Source organism: Leptodactylus fuscus, chromosome 4, assembly GCF_031893055.1.
Source record: "Leptodactylus fuscus isolate aLepFus1 chromosome 4, aLepFus1.hap2, whole genome shotgun sequence".
Taxonomy (NCBI): Eukaryota; Metazoa; Chordata; class Amphibia; order Anura; family Leptodactylidae; genus Leptodactylus; species Leptodactylus fuscus.
In genome coordinates this window covers 208255308-208274723 of record NC_134268.1, presented here as the reverse complement: position 1 = coordinate 208274723, position 19416 = coordinate 208255308, and the positions used below count along the sequence as shown (strand labels likewise).

The 19416-nt window shown below is 41.0% G+C and overlaps 1 protein-coding gene across 1 annotated transcript in view; it reads left to right on the top strand.

The window, feature by feature from the left end:
* LOC142201187 (macrophage mannose receptor 1-like) overlaps window positions 1-19416 on the top strand; it is a 183087-nt gene that overhangs the window by 124953 nt on the left and 38718 nt on the right. Inside the window, exons 33-39 of the mRNA XM_075272015.1 lie at window positions 191-373; window positions 1612-1769; window positions 1848-1961; window positions 4503-4618; window positions 6130-6278; window positions 7883-8076; window positions 9547-9674. Coding sequence (XP_075128116.1) covers window positions 191-373; window positions 1612-1769; window positions 1848-1961; window positions 4503-4618; window positions 6130-6278; window positions 7883-8076; window positions 9547-9674 — 1042 coding nt within the window. The remainder of the gene's footprint in view (window positions 1-190; window positions 374-1611; window positions 1770-1847; window positions 1962-4502; window positions 4619-6129; window positions 6279-7882; window positions 8077-9546; window positions 9675-19416) is intronic.

The following is a 19416-nucleotide window of genomic DNA, read 5'->3' as shown; positions in this document are numbered from 1 at the left end:
TCCCCATAGACTATAATGGGGTTCGAAACCCGTTCGAACACACGAACATTGAGCGGCTGTTCGAATCGAATTTCGAACCTCGAACATTTTAGTGTTCGCTCATCTCTAGTAATTACCAGAATAACCCTAGAAATCCAATAAACATGTCACTTACATATGATGGTCATGAAGTTCTTCTGTCCTGTTACAGGCACCAGTGACCCCATCTTTTGCCCTTCATCATGGATTCCTTATAATGGACACTGCTATTACTTAGATAGGGATGCTAGGACTTGGAAGGAGGCCATGTTATCCTGCAGAAGGGAAGAGGGAGATCTTGCAAGTTTACATAATATTGAAGAAGCAAGTGCTGTTACCTCACAGCTTACATTTGGTGAGTATCTAAACATGGCCACACTTGGCCAATGTTATTCCTCCTAACCCCTCATACATATTCAACTTGGATGGGTGTTTTCAATGAGGGAGGACAATAAGCTTAAAGCGTTCAATTGTTAGATTCCATGCTGTATAGTGAATAGGATTGCTTTTAAAATCCGATCTCCAATTAATAAAAAAATCCCATTGACTTGTATTGGGATCGGAATTGGGATCGAGATCGGGTTCAAATGAAAAATGATCGGAAATCGGATTTTAAAATCGATCCTGAAAAGTTAAGATCGGCTCAACCCTACCAACAGATTTTCAGGTTTTTTTGTATGTGTGGTTTTGAGGGCTGTAACATTTTTCTTGTATGACCCATTCAACTAATTTTTGCTTCTGTTTTCGGGGACACATAGGGCTTTATTTTAATGTTGTTTTTATTTTTGAATGTGTTTTAATTTTTTTTTTGTATCCGGGAAAATATAAACAAAATAGGAGGGAAATTGTGTCAGGTTTTCAATTTATTATTTTTTATTTAATAACACAAAGTGCTACTGAAAAACTTTGTAAAATATATTTTGTATGGTGTTGTCGTGGGTGGGGCTATAACCTTTAATAATGGTGTTTTATTAGCGTATTATTATTATTTTTTTTAATTATTATATTTTATTTTTTATTTTTTTCAGATTGTGTCCCTATAAGGTCGTAAGAGACCTTTGGGATCATCTGATCACTTTTTTTGTTAGGGAGGCTGATTTCTCCTATAATTGGGGCTGGTACTTTTAGCCTCAGTTGCAGGAGGAATCCAGCCTCGTGCACACTGTCCTTTACACTTACAGAGCTGATCTGGGTCCTGTAGGACCCAGCAGCTCTTGTAAGACACTGAGTTCGGCGGATCACGTGACCGCCAGGTCAGACGGTGGCCGCATCATGGCGGCGCCTATAGCCGTGTATACAGCACAGTGATCGAGAAGGCAGGGACGGGAATAAACCTTCCCTGCTTTCTCTCTGGGAGCTCCGGCTGAAGTTACAGCCGGCTCCCAGCTTCAGCAGCTGCACGATCTCCATGCAGCTGCTGTGTTCTGATGGGACGTACCGGTACGTCCTGTCAGAACTAGGCAACCACTTCCCGGACGTTTATAGTCTATGGGCGGTCCGGAAGTGGTTAAGTACAGCCTTACTATATTATTATCACCACACAGAACACATGACCACATGTAAATATTACACATATATGATATTTTCTTCTAGGAGGTGCAGAGTATGTTTGGCTTGGGTTGAATGACTTGAACACACAGCTATATTTTGAGTGGAGTGATGGATCCCCGGTGACATATACAACATGGCAGAGAGGAGAACCATCTCACCTCAGTGATAGACAAGAGGATTGTGTGGCCTTATCCACTAAGGTAGGACATTGTGAACCTGGAGACCATGAAGATGAAGATGATGGGAACGTTCTCACCTTGTAATACATTCTTACACAGGACGGACAATGGTCAGACCAGATATGTGAGAAAAAGTTTCCATATATTTGTAAAAGAAACCCATTGCCAAATGGTCCAGAGCAAGATATCAATGTCAACCCTGGATGTGATAAGGTAAAGAACATTATATGTGGGGTTATAATATCAGGACTGCCCCATCCATATGTCCTATTAGGGTAATTGATCAAGTGTGTCTTTAGTAGACTTGGCCCATTCATCTATTACATGGACCATCCATTAAATCATATGACTAGATGGAGCTTCCACTGGTAATAATATTAAACAGGATTTCTGATCATTAACACTGGATCTCGAAGAAATCAAGTAAAATGGCATATATATATATATATATATATATATATATATATAGCTACTTTCTTCATCTCGCCCTACAACCTGCAGTAGTGACCCCTTCCCCTCACATCTTCTCCAATCTGTTGCCTGCTGTCACCACTCACCTTACTAAAATATTTAACCTCTCTCTCTTCTGGAATCTTCCCATCCTCCTTCAAGCATGCTGTTATAACTCCGCTATTGAAAAAACCCTCCCTGGACCCGTCCTGCGCTGCTAACTATCGACCCGTCTCTAACCTCCCCTTCATCTCTAAACTCTTGGAACGCCTGGTCTATTCTCGTTTAATCCGCTATCTCTCTGCTAACTCTCTGCTTGACCCCTTACAATCTGGTTTCCGCGCTCTGCACTCTACTGAAACGGCTCTCACAAAAGTCTCCAATGATCTCCTGACGGCTAAATCCAATGGCGATTTCTCTCTTCTTATTCTTCTGGACCTCTCTGCAGCTTTTGACACTGTTGACCATCATCTCCTCCTCACTATGCTCCGCTCAGTCGGCCTCAATGACACTGCGCTCTCCTGGTTCTCCTCTTATCTCTCAGACCGCACTTTCAGTGTATCATTCGCGGGCTCTGTTTCCTCCCCTCTTTCCCTTGCTGTTGGGGTTCCTCAGGGCTCGGTCCTAGGCCCCCTGCTCTTTTCTTTCTACACAGCCCCCATTGGACAAACCATCGCCAGATTTGGCTTCAGGTACCATCTTTATGCTGACGACACCCAATTATACACATCTTCCAATGATATCACCCCTGCACTCATACAGAACACCAGTGACTGTCTTTCTGCTGTCTCAAATATCATGTCCTCACTCTATCTGAAACTAAATCTCTCTAAGACTGAACTACTACTGTTTTCACCATCTAATAGATCTGTCCCTGATATATCCATTGCAGTCTCAGGCCTTACTATAACTCCTAGGCAGCAGGCCCGCTGCCTCGGGGTCATATTTGACGCAGACCTTTCCTTCACCCCTCATATTGAATCACTTGCACGTTCATGTCACCTCCACCTCAAAAGCATCTCCAGAATACGCCCTTTCCTTACCAGAGATACACTAAAGACACTTATTGTCTCTCTGATTCATTCTCGCCTTGACTACTGTAACTCCTTACTAATCGGTCTTCCCCTCACTAAACTCTCCCCTGTACAATCTATTCTGAATGCAGCGGCCAGGCTCATCTATCAGGCTAGACGCTACAGCGATGCCTCTGGTCTGTGCCAGTCGCTACATTGGCTGCCTATTCATTATAGAATAAAATATAAAGTTATCACCCTCATCCACAAGGCTCTCCATAATGCCGCACCTCCATACATTTCCTCCCTCATCTCTGTCTACCGCCCAACCCGTGTTCTCCGCTCACTCAATGACCTAACACTTACATCCTCTATTATCAGAACCTCCCACGCTCGTATACAAGACTTCTCCCGAGCTGCACCACTTCTCTGGAATGCTCTACCCCGGACAATCAGATTAACTCCCAATTTCTACAGTTTCAAACGCAAACTAAAGACGCATTTTTTCAGACAGGCCTATCACAATTCCTAATGCAAACCCTTCTTAATGCCTTTTCAGCCTAACATATTTGTCCATGCTCTATCCACATGTTAAAGGACACTACTAGTGACGGCTCATAAAGCTTTGTTTGTGTAATGGCTGCAACCTCTATTACAAAATTGTCTGACTCCCTGTATAAGCAATGCCGACCCTCCTACCTCTTGTGTCACCCCCTCTACCTCATAGATTGTAAGCTCTTGTGAGCAGGGCCCTCAGTCCCATTGTGTGAAATGACGTTCTTTGTTTTGTATCTGTCTGTATCTGAACCCTACAAATTGTACAGCGCTGCGGAATATGTTGGCGCTATATAAATAAAATTATATATATATATATATATATATATATATATGATACATATTGAATTCTATTAAATAATATAAAATATAGTGAATATATAATAAATATTGTGTAAAATCACATATATACAGTATGTATATTTTATTTTATTCTATATCAGAGATTGGATTCAAAGTCATGGAGCCAGAGATGGAGTAATGAAATTTTTTTCCAACTAGAATTATAATTAAGTAGATGTATAGATTATTAAATACATTTACTTTTATAGGAATGAATTGCTAGTTTTTTCATGAATTAAAGGATCTTTGCTGCTTCTATCTGACCATGACTGATGAAGATGAAGTCAGAGCCGAGATCGGAGTCAATTTCGGAGTTGACTTCAAAGACCTGTCTTTATGTATATTGGGGGATTCAATAGAAATAATGATTTATTATGGATTTCTGTTTAAGCAGGGCTGGAAGAGACACGGCTACTACTGCTATTTAATAGGGGAATCTCCTGGTACATTTACAGAAGCGAGCAGCACATGTAATAATAATGGAGCCTTCCTGCTGACTGTAGAAGACAGGTGATTATTTTTTCTTGCTATTACAATAAGAGGTGTGACATGAATCTCATAGACCCTGATGCAAAGTCTATACTGGCCCCCAACTATAATGTATCTTTCATAGTGGCACTGCTAAACCCTGCTTGATTTTGGACTATGAGACTCTTTAGCAAGGAATATCGTTGCTAATAAAAGTAATTTATAATTTATAAATATTTTTACCATTCGATAAACTGTAAAAATAAAATTGGTGAAATGGCTATAAATGGCTATAGCAATATTTTTTGTATCCCCCATTAAAAAAAAAAAAAAAAAAAATTATAAAAGGAAGTCAGTTAATTGTATGTACTCCAAATTGGTGCCATTGAAAAACACAACTACAACATGTTAGTCCCAGAGTTGAGCGAGTACTATTCGAAACGGCAGTTTTGAATAGCACGCACCCATAGGAATGAATGGAAGCGGCGCGCAGGGGATTAAGTGGCAAGAGGGCCGGCCCAGGCTGCGTCCATTCATCCCTATGGGAGCGTGCTTTTTGGAAGTGCCGTTCTGAATAGTACTCGCTCATCTCTGATGGATGAAAAATGTTTTGGCTCTTGACATGGCACTATTGAAAAGCAAAAGAAAATGTGATTGATCCTTAAGATCCCAAACACATGTGGTAGGCAGCACAGCGAATAAGTGGTTAGCACTGTAGACTTGCAGCGCTGGAGTCCTGGTTTCGAATCCAACCAAGGGCAACATCTGCAAGGAGTTTGTATGTTCTCCCCATGTTTGCAAGGGTTTCTTCCCACACTCCAAAAGACATACTGATAGGGGAAAGGGAAATACAACTTGTGGAATTAAGGCGTTGAATATATTCTACAAGTTACTGAAATATTTTGTTGCCCCTAACCTTTGTCAAAACTATGTAGAGTACTATTACAAGCTATTTGACAATCCACATGCCACCCTGCTGTACATGCTCCTACAAGTAATGGTTTGAGGGAAAAGAAGTAATGTACATAAAGAAACTAATGGAACATACCATATTTATACACATCCAAAAAAAGACCTCAATAGAAGATCTATAATGTGGCTCAGCATACAAGGCCTTAAAGGGTACCTATCATTTTCAAAAAACTTTGACAGAGTCGGCATGAAATGAAGTCTGGGTGATTGAGCCCCATCGTTTTAGAAGAACCACTGCTCTAAACTTTTGACATATCAAATGTTTTTGAAAATCATAGGAACCCTTTAACCCTATTGAAAGTCAGTCCCTAAATGTTGATCCACTATCAGAGGATAAAAATCTGTCCTGGCAATATGATGGACACAAGGGTGCACGGCCTGATACAAAACACAACTCTGATAACTGCATTGTAACTCACCATACACCTCTGTGTCCACCACATGACCAGTAACAATGAAAGCTCCTATGGAATGACAACAAGCAGAGATCCTGAAAACCCTGATTTGTATTCCACAAAGAACTTGCCATATCCTATGTTTGCAGCTAAACGTAAACATGGCATAATATCGGCTTCTTGCAGGGTTGAACAGGCCTATATAACAAGTCTGATCGGGTTTAGACCAGAGAAATATTTCTGGACAGGGCTCTCAGATACCAAGGATAATAACACTTTCACATGGGCCAATGGGCAAGACGTTTTATACACGCACTGGAACGCAGACATGCCAGGTAAGTCCATGGTCCACTCTTATCATGGTCAATGCTCATGGAGATATAACATATGTCACCTCCATCTGCTGTTCTGCCAAACCAAGATGTTGCTAACCAATCTGTATTGTACATGTACTTTTTTGTCATATCTAAAACCCCATTGGTTTCCAGTAAATCTATAGGATGGATCTTGGGTTAGTTGTTTGACAAAAATGTATTTAAGGATCTTGACCATTATTAAATTACAGCAAAAGTGATATACAGCACCCTGCGCTCTGTAGAGAGAGTGATAGGTATCAATCACAATACTGAGACTCTAAGGCTAGCCTTACACAATAGACAAAAATAGTCTGTGATGCAACCGGTGGTTAGATGGTGGGATTTTTCATTTGAGCCATGTCACCATGAACATAGACAACTAAACTGCCTGACCAGAGGAACAGTTTAGAAACAAAAATTGGCAAATTTCTGGAAATTGCCAAATCTAAATTTGGCAATCATGTCAAACACCTTTATTGTGGCTGACTGACAGCCAAGAATTTCCAACACACCAAATATTTTTGGTATACAAAAGTCTGCCATTATGCTAGGTTCACACCTGCGTTCACCTGTCCGTTCTGAGCTTTCCGTCTTCTGCATGCCAGAAGTCGGAAAGCTCAGACCGGGTCTGGCCGTGAGCGGCGGTGAGGGTTTTATGCTCTCCGCCGCGAAACCGGATTTTTTAATCCGGACACAAAGTACTGCATGTCCGTCTCTGTGTCCGGATTAAAAAACCCGGTTTCGCGGCGGAGAGCGCAAAACGCTCACCGCCGCTCACGGCCGGACAGCTTTCTCACCCATTCAAATGAATGGGTGAGAAAGTCTCCTGCAGGTTTCCGTCTCCTGCCTCTGTTTTAGGCAGGAAACGGAAACCTGAACTACGGAGAGGAGAACGCTGATGTGAACGAGCCCTAAGTCGTCACAGTATTTTCTTAAGCCTTTGTTGTCCAATGTGTATGACCACCCTAAGAGGGGATATTTGAGTGAATATAAAAGGTCCTTTTAAATGGGTCATTGGGGCTGGTAAGTGCTTCTCCAAATGGGGACAGATCACATCCATTGACAAGATGGCCCTCACCTAATAAGTCACAAGGCAGCATAATGACTATGTGAACAGATACTTTAGGTATATGCAAATTCCTTTTGGAAATCTTGGTTCATCTCGTAGATTAGTTTCTTGGTTAAAGTTTGGCATTAAATTCCTAAAGACGTTTTCCAGTGGGGAATAATGTTGTAGTGGGCTCAGAGTGGGTTAGGAGTTGAAATAAGTTTAAACTCACCTAACCAATTCACCATCATTTCTTGCTTGATGCTGTTGAGGTCCCTGCTGGTCTCTACTTCCTGGTCCCATCTGGACACACAGGAAATGCTCTTCACTACTGTGACCACTGATTGGCTGAGAGAACACTTCCTGTATAAAGAGACTGAACCAGGAAGTAGAGACCGATTGGGACCAGACATCATTGAAATGGAAGTACCAGAGGATCGGGAGGTGAGATTTTTTTTTTTTTCTTATGCCTTTGCTGTTCAGTATTAAAGTCAAAATTAATCCTATAGACAATCCCTTTAATCACATTTCAAAGGCAGAAGACAGGGCTGTGTTGGTATAGCAACTGGAAACAAAGCTGGATTATGGGATGTAATAAACTGTGATGAGAAAGCTAAGTATGTGTGCAAGAAGTGGGCTCATGGAGTGACAACGCCGCCCGTCCCAACAACAATTCCAGAACCAACATGTCCAAGTGGTTGGACTCCATCAGACCAAGCGTGTTTCAAGGTAAAAAAAAATCTCTCCATGTGAGAATTACATTATATAACCTTATGTTGTGGTTTCAGTTGGAATTACACTATAAGGTTTGACTTCCCAACATACATGACATTGGGTTCATAGACTTTAATACCCACTATCTACATCAAAAGATGTAACTGCTTAGAAGATTGCAATTGACTATGTTCTTCAAGACAGGTACATCCCACCTAAGCCAATGGGAGTCAATGGCTGACATGGTTGGAGCACCAAGGCTTATCCTCCCAGTCAGTGGGTTATATACTGGGAACCATATAAATCTGGGATGTCTGTTTGCTCCCTCTAGTGGTGGCTAACACCAATGACATTTTTGTAATTCACTTTATAAACAGCCAGGGTGGAGCAGGAGATACAGAACTGTAGCTGGGAAACTGAGCTTTTACTCTAAAAGAACATCCAAGCGTGATTGAAATAAAACCTGAAGCAGAATACAAATTCCACAATTGGCCTGTGTTGAGTTTTTAATCTGCTGCATGCCATTTGATATGGAAAGAGAGAGGATTTGTTGCAGATTTTTCTTACAGAATTAAGTCAAGAAGAAGAAATCTGCTACTGAATCTTAGTGTTGCACCTTTTGCTGTAGGTCATCTACAGATTCAAAGCAAAATCTACAAGTGTGAATACGTATTAACAGCAAAAAAAACCATTATACTCATTTTGGCATTCCTTTGCTGCTCCCATGATAATGATGCCTAGTTCCCCTGTATACTAGACTCTAAGGCTAGGTTCATAAAACGGAATATGAGATGATCTTCCGTCTCAGGTTCCTATCTAACGTCTAGGCCTCTGGATCCTGCAGCAGAATCTGGAGCTTTGGCTTTCCGCTGCAGCTTTGCCCAATGAGCTTGATTCTGGCGGAATCCGCAGCACGATTGAGCAAGATGTTTCTTTTTTAAGATTCTGAAAAAAGATGTGTCTGGGGCTCCATTTCAAACAGTAGGGGGTATATTCTGAACTGATTTTGAGATGGTATCTATGTGAACCAAAGCACAAGCTCCAGTGGTTATATGTATTGACACATCATCGCTAGATATTCAGGGACCAGCAGGGGACCAAGCAAGTATCCCAATAGGAGCACCAGAGGATTACCAAGGTGAGTGTATTTTTTGCATAAAATTCATGCTAGGGTCCATTCACAAAGAGTAACATGCCGCGTGACCTGGCACGTATATGGCGTGTGAGATTTTGAGCGTCGTAAAAGTTCCCATTGATTTCAATGGGAGCCTGGATCGTATACGCCGCGTTATTTTGCGTCCGTGATTTTGCGGCGTATACGATCCAGGCTCCCATTGAAATCAATGGGAACTTTTACGACGCTCAAAATCTCACACGCCGTATACGTGCCAGGTCACGCGGCACATTACTCCGTGTGAATGAAACCTAAGCCAATGTAACCAGTTTGAAAACATATTTTACAAACTTTGTTTGTTTTTCTAAAAGTTTTACCCTGCAGAAAAGTATACTGAAAAGACCTGGTTTGCAGCAAGAGATTTTTGCAGAACTATAGGAGGTGACTTAGCCAGTATCATCAATGAGAACGAGGAGAAGGCAGTGGAAAGAGTGAAGAGGTATGCCCAGATCTTGATATAAGTAACATTTTCCAAAACATCCATCAGGCTCCCAAAATAAAGGGTGACCTCCCAGAGGTGCTGTGAACTCCACACACCAGACTCTCTGTCACTCTATACGTGATGTGGGCATATTATCTGCCTCACATCAAAAAAATGTATGTGGTTGGCACATTTTTATGCCCATGTCACAAAAAAGGAGTGCTTGGTTTGCCAAAAGGAGGCGTGGCCACCACCAAATATTTTATCACACAATTTATGGGCCATTATAGACAACAAGAACTGTTATTATCTCTAGACAGTATGTTATAGCAGTAGAATATAAGAAGTTTCATATATAGCTGTTTGGGACAAAATTCTATCAGTGAAATATACAGTATTATAACATCACCTCAACATATCTGTCAGTGTATATACATTATTACTATAGTATCTCAGTATGTCAGTATATAAACAGTATTACTATATTATCTCATCATGTCTGCCAGTATATGTACAGTATTACTATAGCATCATCTCATCATCATGTCATATCTGTATGACACTTTTTGCGCATGCGCATTCTAGACGGCTATTTTGTGAGTTTATTCCAGTCTGATTGTCTTCACATATGCTCTGATCAGGTGATGGTGTAGCTAGGGTTCCATTGGGGCTTGCCCCTGCATAGGGGTGGATTTAGGGGTATTTAAACCCCACATTTTTAAATATGCTTAGCTGGTGTCTTCCATGCATCACTACATCATGCAGTGGACGATTCGGTTGTTTCATCTACTCTGAACATGTATCTTCTGAACAGAAAGCCATGAATGTATAGTGCTGCCTCTTTTGGAGCTTGGCATATATATTGAATAGTTGCATTAGATTTCTCTGTTTATCAATAACGTGGCCAACTTGGTGTTAACCTTGGATCTGTTACATTATTATGGAACATGTACCAACCCCAATATACTTGGGTCATCAAATGAGAATATAGAGTAACACACATATCTTTATGTGTCAGATAATGAATTACTAATACATAATATCAACACAGATTTGCACAAAAGACACCTCAAAACCATTAGCCACGGGGACATGATTTTGGGATGGGGGAGTCAACAACTCCTCATGTTTAGCTTTTGTGTAGTAGTTGTGTAGCTCTATATAGGCTGGTTCAGCTATAGGAGTATACAGTCCTATGAAAAAGTTTGGGCACCCCTATTAATCTTAATCATTTTTTGTTCTAAATATTTTGGTGTTTGCAACAGCCATTTCTGTTTGATATATCTATTAACTGATGGACACAGTAATATTTCAGGATTGAAATGAGGTTTATTGTACTAACAGAAAATGTGCAATATGCATTAAACCAAAATTTGACCGGTGCAAAAGTATGGGCACCCTTATCATTTTATTGATTTGAATTCCCCTAACTACTTTTTACTGACTTACTGAAGCACAAAATTGGTTTTGTAACCTCAGTGAGCTTTGAACTTCATAGCCAGATGTATCCAATCATAAGAAAAGGTATTTAAGGTGGCCAATTGCAAGTTGATCTCCTATTTGAATCTCCTCTGAAGAGTGGCATCATGGGCTACTCAAAACAACTCTCAAATGATCTGAAAACAAAGATTGTTCAACATAGTTGTTCAGCGGAAGGATACAAAAAGTTGTCTCAGAGATTTAACCTGTCAGTTTCCACTGTGAGGAACATAGTAAGGAAATGGAAGACCACAGGGACAGTTCTTGTTAAGCCCAGAAGTGGCAGGCCAAGAAAAATATCAGAAAGGCAGAGAAGAAGAATGGTGAGAACAGTCAAGGACAATCCACAGACCACCTCCAAAGAGCTGCAGCATCATCTTGCTGCAGATGGTGTCACTGTGCATCGGTCAACTATACAGCGCACTTTGCACAAATAGAAGCTGTATGGGAGAGTGATGAGAAAGAAGCCGTTTCTGCACGTACGCCACAAATAGAGTTGCCTGAGGTATGAAAAAGCACATTTGGACAAGGCAGCTTCATTTTGGAAACAAAAATTGAGTTGTTTGGTTATAAAAAAAGGCGTTATGCATGGCGTCCAAAAAGAAACAGCATTCCAAGAAAAACACATGCTACCCACTGTAAAATTTGGTGGAGGTTCCATCATGCTTTGGGGCTGTGTGGCCAATGCCATCACCAGGAATCTTGTTAAAGTTGAGAGTCGCATGGATTCCACTCAGTATCAGCAGATTCTTGAGAATAATGTTCAAGAATCAGTGACGAAGTTGAAGTTACGCCGGGGATGGATATTTCAGCAAGACAATGATCCAAAACACCGCTCCAAATCCTCAGGCATTCATGCAGAGGAACAATTACAATGTTCTGGAATGGCCATCCCAGTCCCCAGACCTGAATATCATTGAACATCTGTGGGATGATTTGAAGCGGGCTGTCCATGCTCGGCGACCATCTAACTTAACTGAACTTGAATTGTTTGTCCAAAATACCTTTATCCAGGATCCAGGAACTGATTAAAAGCTACAGGAAGCGACTAGAGGCTGTTATCTTTGCAAAAGGAGGATCTACTAAATATTAATGTCACTTTTCTGTTGAGGTGCCCATACTTTTGCACCGGTCAAATTTTGGTTTAATGCATATTGCGCATTTTCTGTTAGTACAATAAACCTCATTTCAATCCTGAAATATTACTGTGTCCATCAGTTATTAGATATATCAAACTGAAATGGCTGTTGCAAATACCAAAATATTTAGAACTAAAAATGATTAAGATTAATAGGGGTGCCCAAACTTTTTCATAGGACTGTATGTGTATATTCAGCTTTAGGTGTATATACGTGTGTATACTCAGTTTTAGGCGTATATATGTGTATATTCAGCTTTAGGAGTACATATGTAGTAATAATAATATAAATTTTATCTATATAGAGTCAACATATTGCGCAGCACTGTAAAATTTGTAGGGTTCAAATACAGACAAAAAGATAGATTACAAAGAAATAGTCATTTCACACAATGGGATTTATATGTGTGTGCATTCAGCTTTAAGTGTATATATATGTGTGTATATTTAGCTTTAGGAGTATATATCTGTGTATACTCAGCTTTAGGAGTATATATGTGTGTATATTTAGCTTTAGGAGTATATATGTGTGTATATTCAGCTTTAGGAGTATATATATGTGTGTGTATATTTAGTTTTAGGAGTATATATCTGTGTATACTTAGCTTTAGGAGTATATATGTGTTTATATTTAGCTTTAAGAGTATATATGCGTGTATATTCAGCTTTAGGAGTATATATGTGTGTATATTCAGCTTTAGGAGTATATATACTTAGTGTATTACTATAGGGAGACAGAAGTTTAGGAATAGATGTCATTGATGTCTTCTTCATCTTTTCCTCTTTCTCTCTCCTCAAGGACTGGAGGTAACATGTCTGCAGTATCAGAGTATAATACTGGGGTTTACCACCTCACACAGCATTGATGTGACCACATTCACATTACACAGCACTACTAGTTTAGTATTTTCATTCTACATTATATATACTACAGTATTACCTCAGGATATATACAATCACAGAGTCCCCTCATGTATATACCACAGACACTGCAGACATGGCTGATATATCATATATACTGCTGTATTACCTCAGGATATATACATCCACAGAGTCCCCTCATGTATTTACCTGACACACTGCAGACATGGCTGATCTATTGTATATACTGCAGTATTACCTCAGGATATATACAGACAGAGTCTCCTCATGTATTTGGCCCCAATTATCTCACACACTGACATGGCTGGTATAGCATATATACTGCAGTATTACCTCAGGATATATACTGTGACAGAAACCCCACATATATTTGGCCCCACTTATCTCACACACTGACATGGCTGGTATATCATATATACTGCTGTATTACCTAAGGATATATACAGTCACAGGGTCTCCTCATGTATTTACCTCACACATGGCTGATATATCATATATACTGCAGTATTACCTCAGGATATATACAGTCACAGAGTCCCCTCATGTATTTACTAGAGATGAGCGAACAGTGTTCTATCGAACACATGTTCGATCGGATATCAGGCTGTTCGATGTGTTCGATTCGAACATCACGTGGCAAACTCCACGGTCAGCCCATCAGATGTAGCAGAGCCGAGGGTGCACTAGAACCCTTGTGCACACTCGGCTCTGCTACATCTGATGTAGCAGAGCCGAGTGTGCACAAGGGTTCCAGTGCACCCTCGGCTCTGATGTAGCAGAGCCGAGTGTGCACAAGGGTTCTAGTGCACCCTCGGCTCTGCTACATCTGATGGGCTGACCGGCACACGGTGTAGTTGAGCGGAACTGGCTCAACACTGCTGAGTCTCTGCATACCCATAGGAATGCATTGGCCAGCCTTCGGCCAATCAGCGCTGGCTCTGCCAGAGGAGGCGGAGTCTAAGGTCGGACCTGAATGGAGACTGCTGTGGAGCGATCTTAGACTCCGCCTCCTCCAGCAGAGCCAGCGCTGATTGGTCGAATTCCATACTCTGGCCAATCAGCACTGTCCAATGCATTCCTATGGGAAAAAGTTAGCTTGCGAAAATCGCAAGCTGACAGGGATTTCCATGAAATAAAGTGACTTTTATGCCCCCAGACATGCTTCCCCTGCTGTCCCAGTGTCATTCCAGGGTGTTGGTATCATTTCCTGTGGTGTCATAGTGGACTTGGTGACCCTCCAGACACGGATTTGGGTTTCCCCCTTAATGAGTATATGTTCCCCATAGACTATAATGGGGTTCGAAACCCGTTCGAACACTCGAACAGTGAGCGGCTGTTCGAATCGAATTTCGAACCTCGAACATTTTAGTGTTCGCTCATCTCTAGTATTTACCTCACACATGGCTGGTATATCATATATACTGCAGTATTACCTCAGGATATATACAGTCACAGAGTCTCCTCATGTATATACCACAGAAATGGCTGATATATCATATATACTGCAGTATTACCTCAGGATATATACAGTCACAGAGTCTCCTCATGTATTTGGCCCCACTTACCTCACACACTGACATGGTTGATCTCTCATAGATTACTGCTGTATAATGCAGATGGTTCTGGGGACTGAGGGGCTCTCTGGTGGAGCTGGGGGGGTCACATGTAATTGAGACCCTGGTGAGAGAGGAGCAGCCTGGACTGGAGGCCGGGGGTCAGATATACAGTGAGGTGATGTTACTGGTGATACAGTATGGCGGCCACACTGATAATCCCTGTATATGTCCTCATCTCTGTGCTTATACTGATTATGCTGGAGGTAGGTTATGGCTGATAATATCTATGTGTCCTCCTTCTCAGGGCTGTATACTGGTCATACTGTATATACTGGCCATACTGTATACAGGTTATTAATTACCCGTCCCTGTATATGGGGTCTAGTGACCTGTATACACCCTCCATCTTGGTTCCATGTACTGGACCTGCTGTGTATATTGACCCTGCTGTATACAGGTCTCTCACTATATAGGGAGTCCAGTGCTCTCTGTAGGTCCTCCAGTGTAATGATCTGTATATGTCCTCTATATCAGGGCTGTATACTATGAGGATACATGACAGCCTTCAGTAACTTTATACATGCACTCCTAATGCTGTTGCTTCTTATAAAACATCCCTCCTTACCTCATGTAATTATTTCATCTTTTACCAGGAAATTCATCATTACTTAAAGGGGCTCTATCATCAAAATTATGCCCTATGAGCCCCACATATGCCTGAATAGCCTTTGAAAAGGGGGGCTACACGGTGGCTCAGTGGTTAGCACTGCAGCGCTGGAGTCCTGGGTTTGCATCCCGCCAGGAACAACATCTGCACGGAGTTTGTATGTTCTCCCCGTTTTTGGAATTCCTCCCATTCTACAAAGACATACTGATAGGAGGAAAAAAAATGTACATTGAGATCCCTATATGGGGCTCACAATCTACATATAAAAAATGGCTCTTCAGGCATCGCTAATGGTATTTTAAAAGCCGCGCACCCCCCGTTTTAAACTAATACCTTAAAAACCAATATGCAAATCATACTTACTGTGCACGGTGGGCGGTGTGTGCACTGGTGCATGTAATTTTCGGTCCCACCTTCCTCTGGTGTCGTCTTCCAGAGACGTCCACCTGGGCTCTTTCTTTCACGCCTTCATCTTCTTTTCTTCCAGCGGGTTGTGTTTAAATCCCGTGCATGCGCAGTAGCGCTCCCTCTGGAGGGAGATCTGGTGCACGGTAAGTATGATTTGCATGTTGTTTTTTAGGGTATTAGTTTAAAACGGGGGTGCCTGAATAACCTTTTTAGAGGCTATTCAGGCATATGTGGGGCTCATAGGGCGTAATTTTGATGATAGAGCCCCTTTAAAGGGGTTGTCCCATAACAAGGATCCTATCTATACTGCTAGTTTATGTGGATATAAGACTTTTTCTAAATACATTGCTTTATCAAAACTGGTTTGTTTTGCCACTATCTTAATTTATTCACTTCATTGTTTACACTGTGTTTCTATGGCCATTTATCTGCTCAGTCCCCAAGTGATGTAGCTGCCTGCTCTCAGGGGGGGAGGGAGGGTCTGAGTGCTGGGAGCAGCTCTGAGCTGTGTATGTCTAACAAGTAAGGGAGCTTCTCAGATAGGGGAGGGGGGAGGTGAGAGCTCCCGGATTTCTGAACTCGGCTCTTCCACTTATCAGTCGGTTTAATTGAATTTGGCTGATAAGGGCTGAGATAGGGAGTCCGGTACCTCTGTATGTATTACAAACTGACTCAAATCCAGCTCTGCTACATCAGTTTCTACATCAGCTTCATACTGTGGTAATTCATTTACAACAAATCCCTCATTACTGACTGCAAACATAGATAGCAAAGCAAGTTAAACCCCGCCCACCAATGTGCCGAGAAAACCAGGAAGTGAAGAGAGCATACAGCCTTTAGGTTGGTGAACAGGCGAGATGGGAATACCCCTTTAAGGGTCAATGCACATGGAGTTTTTGATGAGGATTTTGGAAAGGAAAACACCACAAGACTTCCACCTGGCACATGGAGTTTTTGGTGAGGATTTTGGAAAGGAAAACACCTGCTTCAGGAATTAGGAAATGGTTTTTTTGAAGCGGTTTTTGGTGCATTTTTTGATGCATTTTATGTTTTTTTTTTCCCTTCAGCAAAGTGTATGGACCTTTAAAAAAACTGCTCCGTCTCTCATTGATTCCAGTTGGTTTTTTCAGGCTGAAGAAAGGACATACTGCTTTTTGTTTCCACTAGTAGAAAAAATCTGCTAGTGGAAAAAAAAGATAGTGGAATACATAGAACTCTATGGTGAGGCGTTTTTTTGGAGGTGGATTCTGACGTACATTTAGCGTCAAAATCCTCGCCAAAAAACTCCATGTGCATTGACCCTAAAATGGCGGATGGTATAAGACAGTATAGATTACATGGAGCCTTATCTAGATGTATTTCCACGGTCTTCTGGAAGAATTTATTATATCTACTTATAGCTCTGAAAGGTGTTCATGGCGGGCGGGGAGGTGGGTGGCCAAGGTGCACCTTGCTCTGTAGGATACATAGGTTGAATAATTTTATATCCATGTATATGCAGTGATATACGGTCTGCCATGTTGTAGGTTGACCACCATGTTGTATTCTGACCTCTGAGTCTCCACTACATGTAGATAGCTGTACCAGACAAATACTACACGGGATGATTGCATGTTCATGTGTAGCTTGTGACTTAGGAGCATTTATAGTCTATCTGGATAAATATATGGATTACTATTAATTACTATTATTATATGTTACTATGACATCATATAATGCAACTGTTCCCATCTCTGACTATGACATATACTATGGGTTGGGTTATTTTTCATTGGTGTCCTATAATAGTATAATATTGTGCCCACTGACAGCTGCTAATTATTTTGGAGGGAGAGACCACCGATTAACTTCAGTGGTCTCGTCCAGACACCCCCGGAGCCATCAGCAAAGGGGGACATGGCTTTGGGATGGGGGAACCAATAACTCCTGCAGTTTCTTCTTTGTGCAGTAGTTGTGTGTATTTATACAGACTGGTTCAGCTTTAAGAGTATATACGCGTATACACAGCTTTAGGAGTATGTATCAGTGTATATTCTGCTTTAGGAGTATATATCTGTGTGTATTCAGCTTTAGGAGTATATATCTGTGTATATTCAGCTTTAGGAGTGTATATCTGTGTATATTCAGCTTTAGGAGTATATATCTGTGTGTATTCAGCTTTAGGAGTATATATCTGTGTATATTCAGCTTTAGGAGTGTATATCTGTGTATATTCAGCTTTAGGAGTGTATATCTGTGTGTATTCAGCTTTAGGAGTATATATCTGTGTGTATTCTGCTTTAGGAGTATATATGTGTGTATATTCAGCTTTAGGAGTATATATGTGTGTATATTAGGAGTGTATAGTGCTTAGTGTGTTACTGTAGGGAGGGAGGAGTTTAGGAATAGATGTCACTTCCTGTCTCCTCCATCTTCATCCTCTTTCTCATCACAAGACCTGGATGAAGCATTTACCTCCCGCCCGCTTGCCCTCTTTTCATCACTATGTTACAATTGCCTTTATCACATTTTCCTATCTAATGTATTATTGTATCATTGCTTTGTTACTGTAATTGTGTATTTGGCTCTATATATACAATTCTGAGATGACTTTGATGAGTTATTGTTGGGCATTATCCTTCTAAGCCCAAGGGAAGGGCAGTCCTCCAGCCATGGTTCCCTAGAGGTTTCCTCCACAGGGGTTTTTTCCTCTCCTGAGTGCTGTAGGATGACTCTTTGTGAGTCGGGGGTTTGCCATTATTTAGTCAATCGTGTGTAATAGTGTTACGTGTCACACGGTCCATTGATAAACTGTCACAGCTTTACTTTTGCGGCTGAGGAGTCAGGTGGAAGTTGCAGGCAAGTTATTGTGGACTTATTTTAACCACTTCAGTACCGGGCCAATTTGTGGTCCAGGACCAGACACATTTTAGGTTTATTATGTATGTGCGGTTTTGAGGTCTGTAAAATTTTTCTCGTATATCTTAGTCAACAAATTTTTGCGTCTTTTTTCGGGGACACATAGGGCTTTATTTTTATGTTATTTTTATTTTCAAATGTGTTTTAATTTGTTTTATATCCAGGAAAATATAAACAAAATAGGAGGGAAATTGTGTCTGGTTTTCAATTTATAATTTTTTTTTTATTTAATAACACAAAGTGTCACTGAAAAACTTTATAAAATAGTTTTTCCTCTCCGTTACGGTAATTTTTATTTTGTATGATGTCGTCGGGGGTGGGGCTATAACCTTTAATAACGGCGTTTTATTAGCGTATTATTTATTTATTTTTTATTTTATTTACATTTTTTTAAAAACTTTTTTTATTATATTTTTATTTTATTTTTTTTCCAGATTGTGTCCCCATAAGGTGATAAGAGACCTTTGGGGACATCTGATTACTTTTTTTTTTTGTACTTGAGGCTGATTTCTCCTATAACTGGGGCTGGTACATTTAAAGGGATTCTACCACTAAAACACATTTTTTTCTAGTTAACACGTCGGAATAGCCTTTAAAAAGGCTATTCGTCTCCTACCTGTGGAAGTGCTCTCCGCCGCGCCGTTCGTTCAAAATACCGGTTTGTACTGGTATGCTAATTAGTTCTCTCGCAGCGATGGGGGCGTCCCCATCGCAGGAGCAGCGATGGGGGCG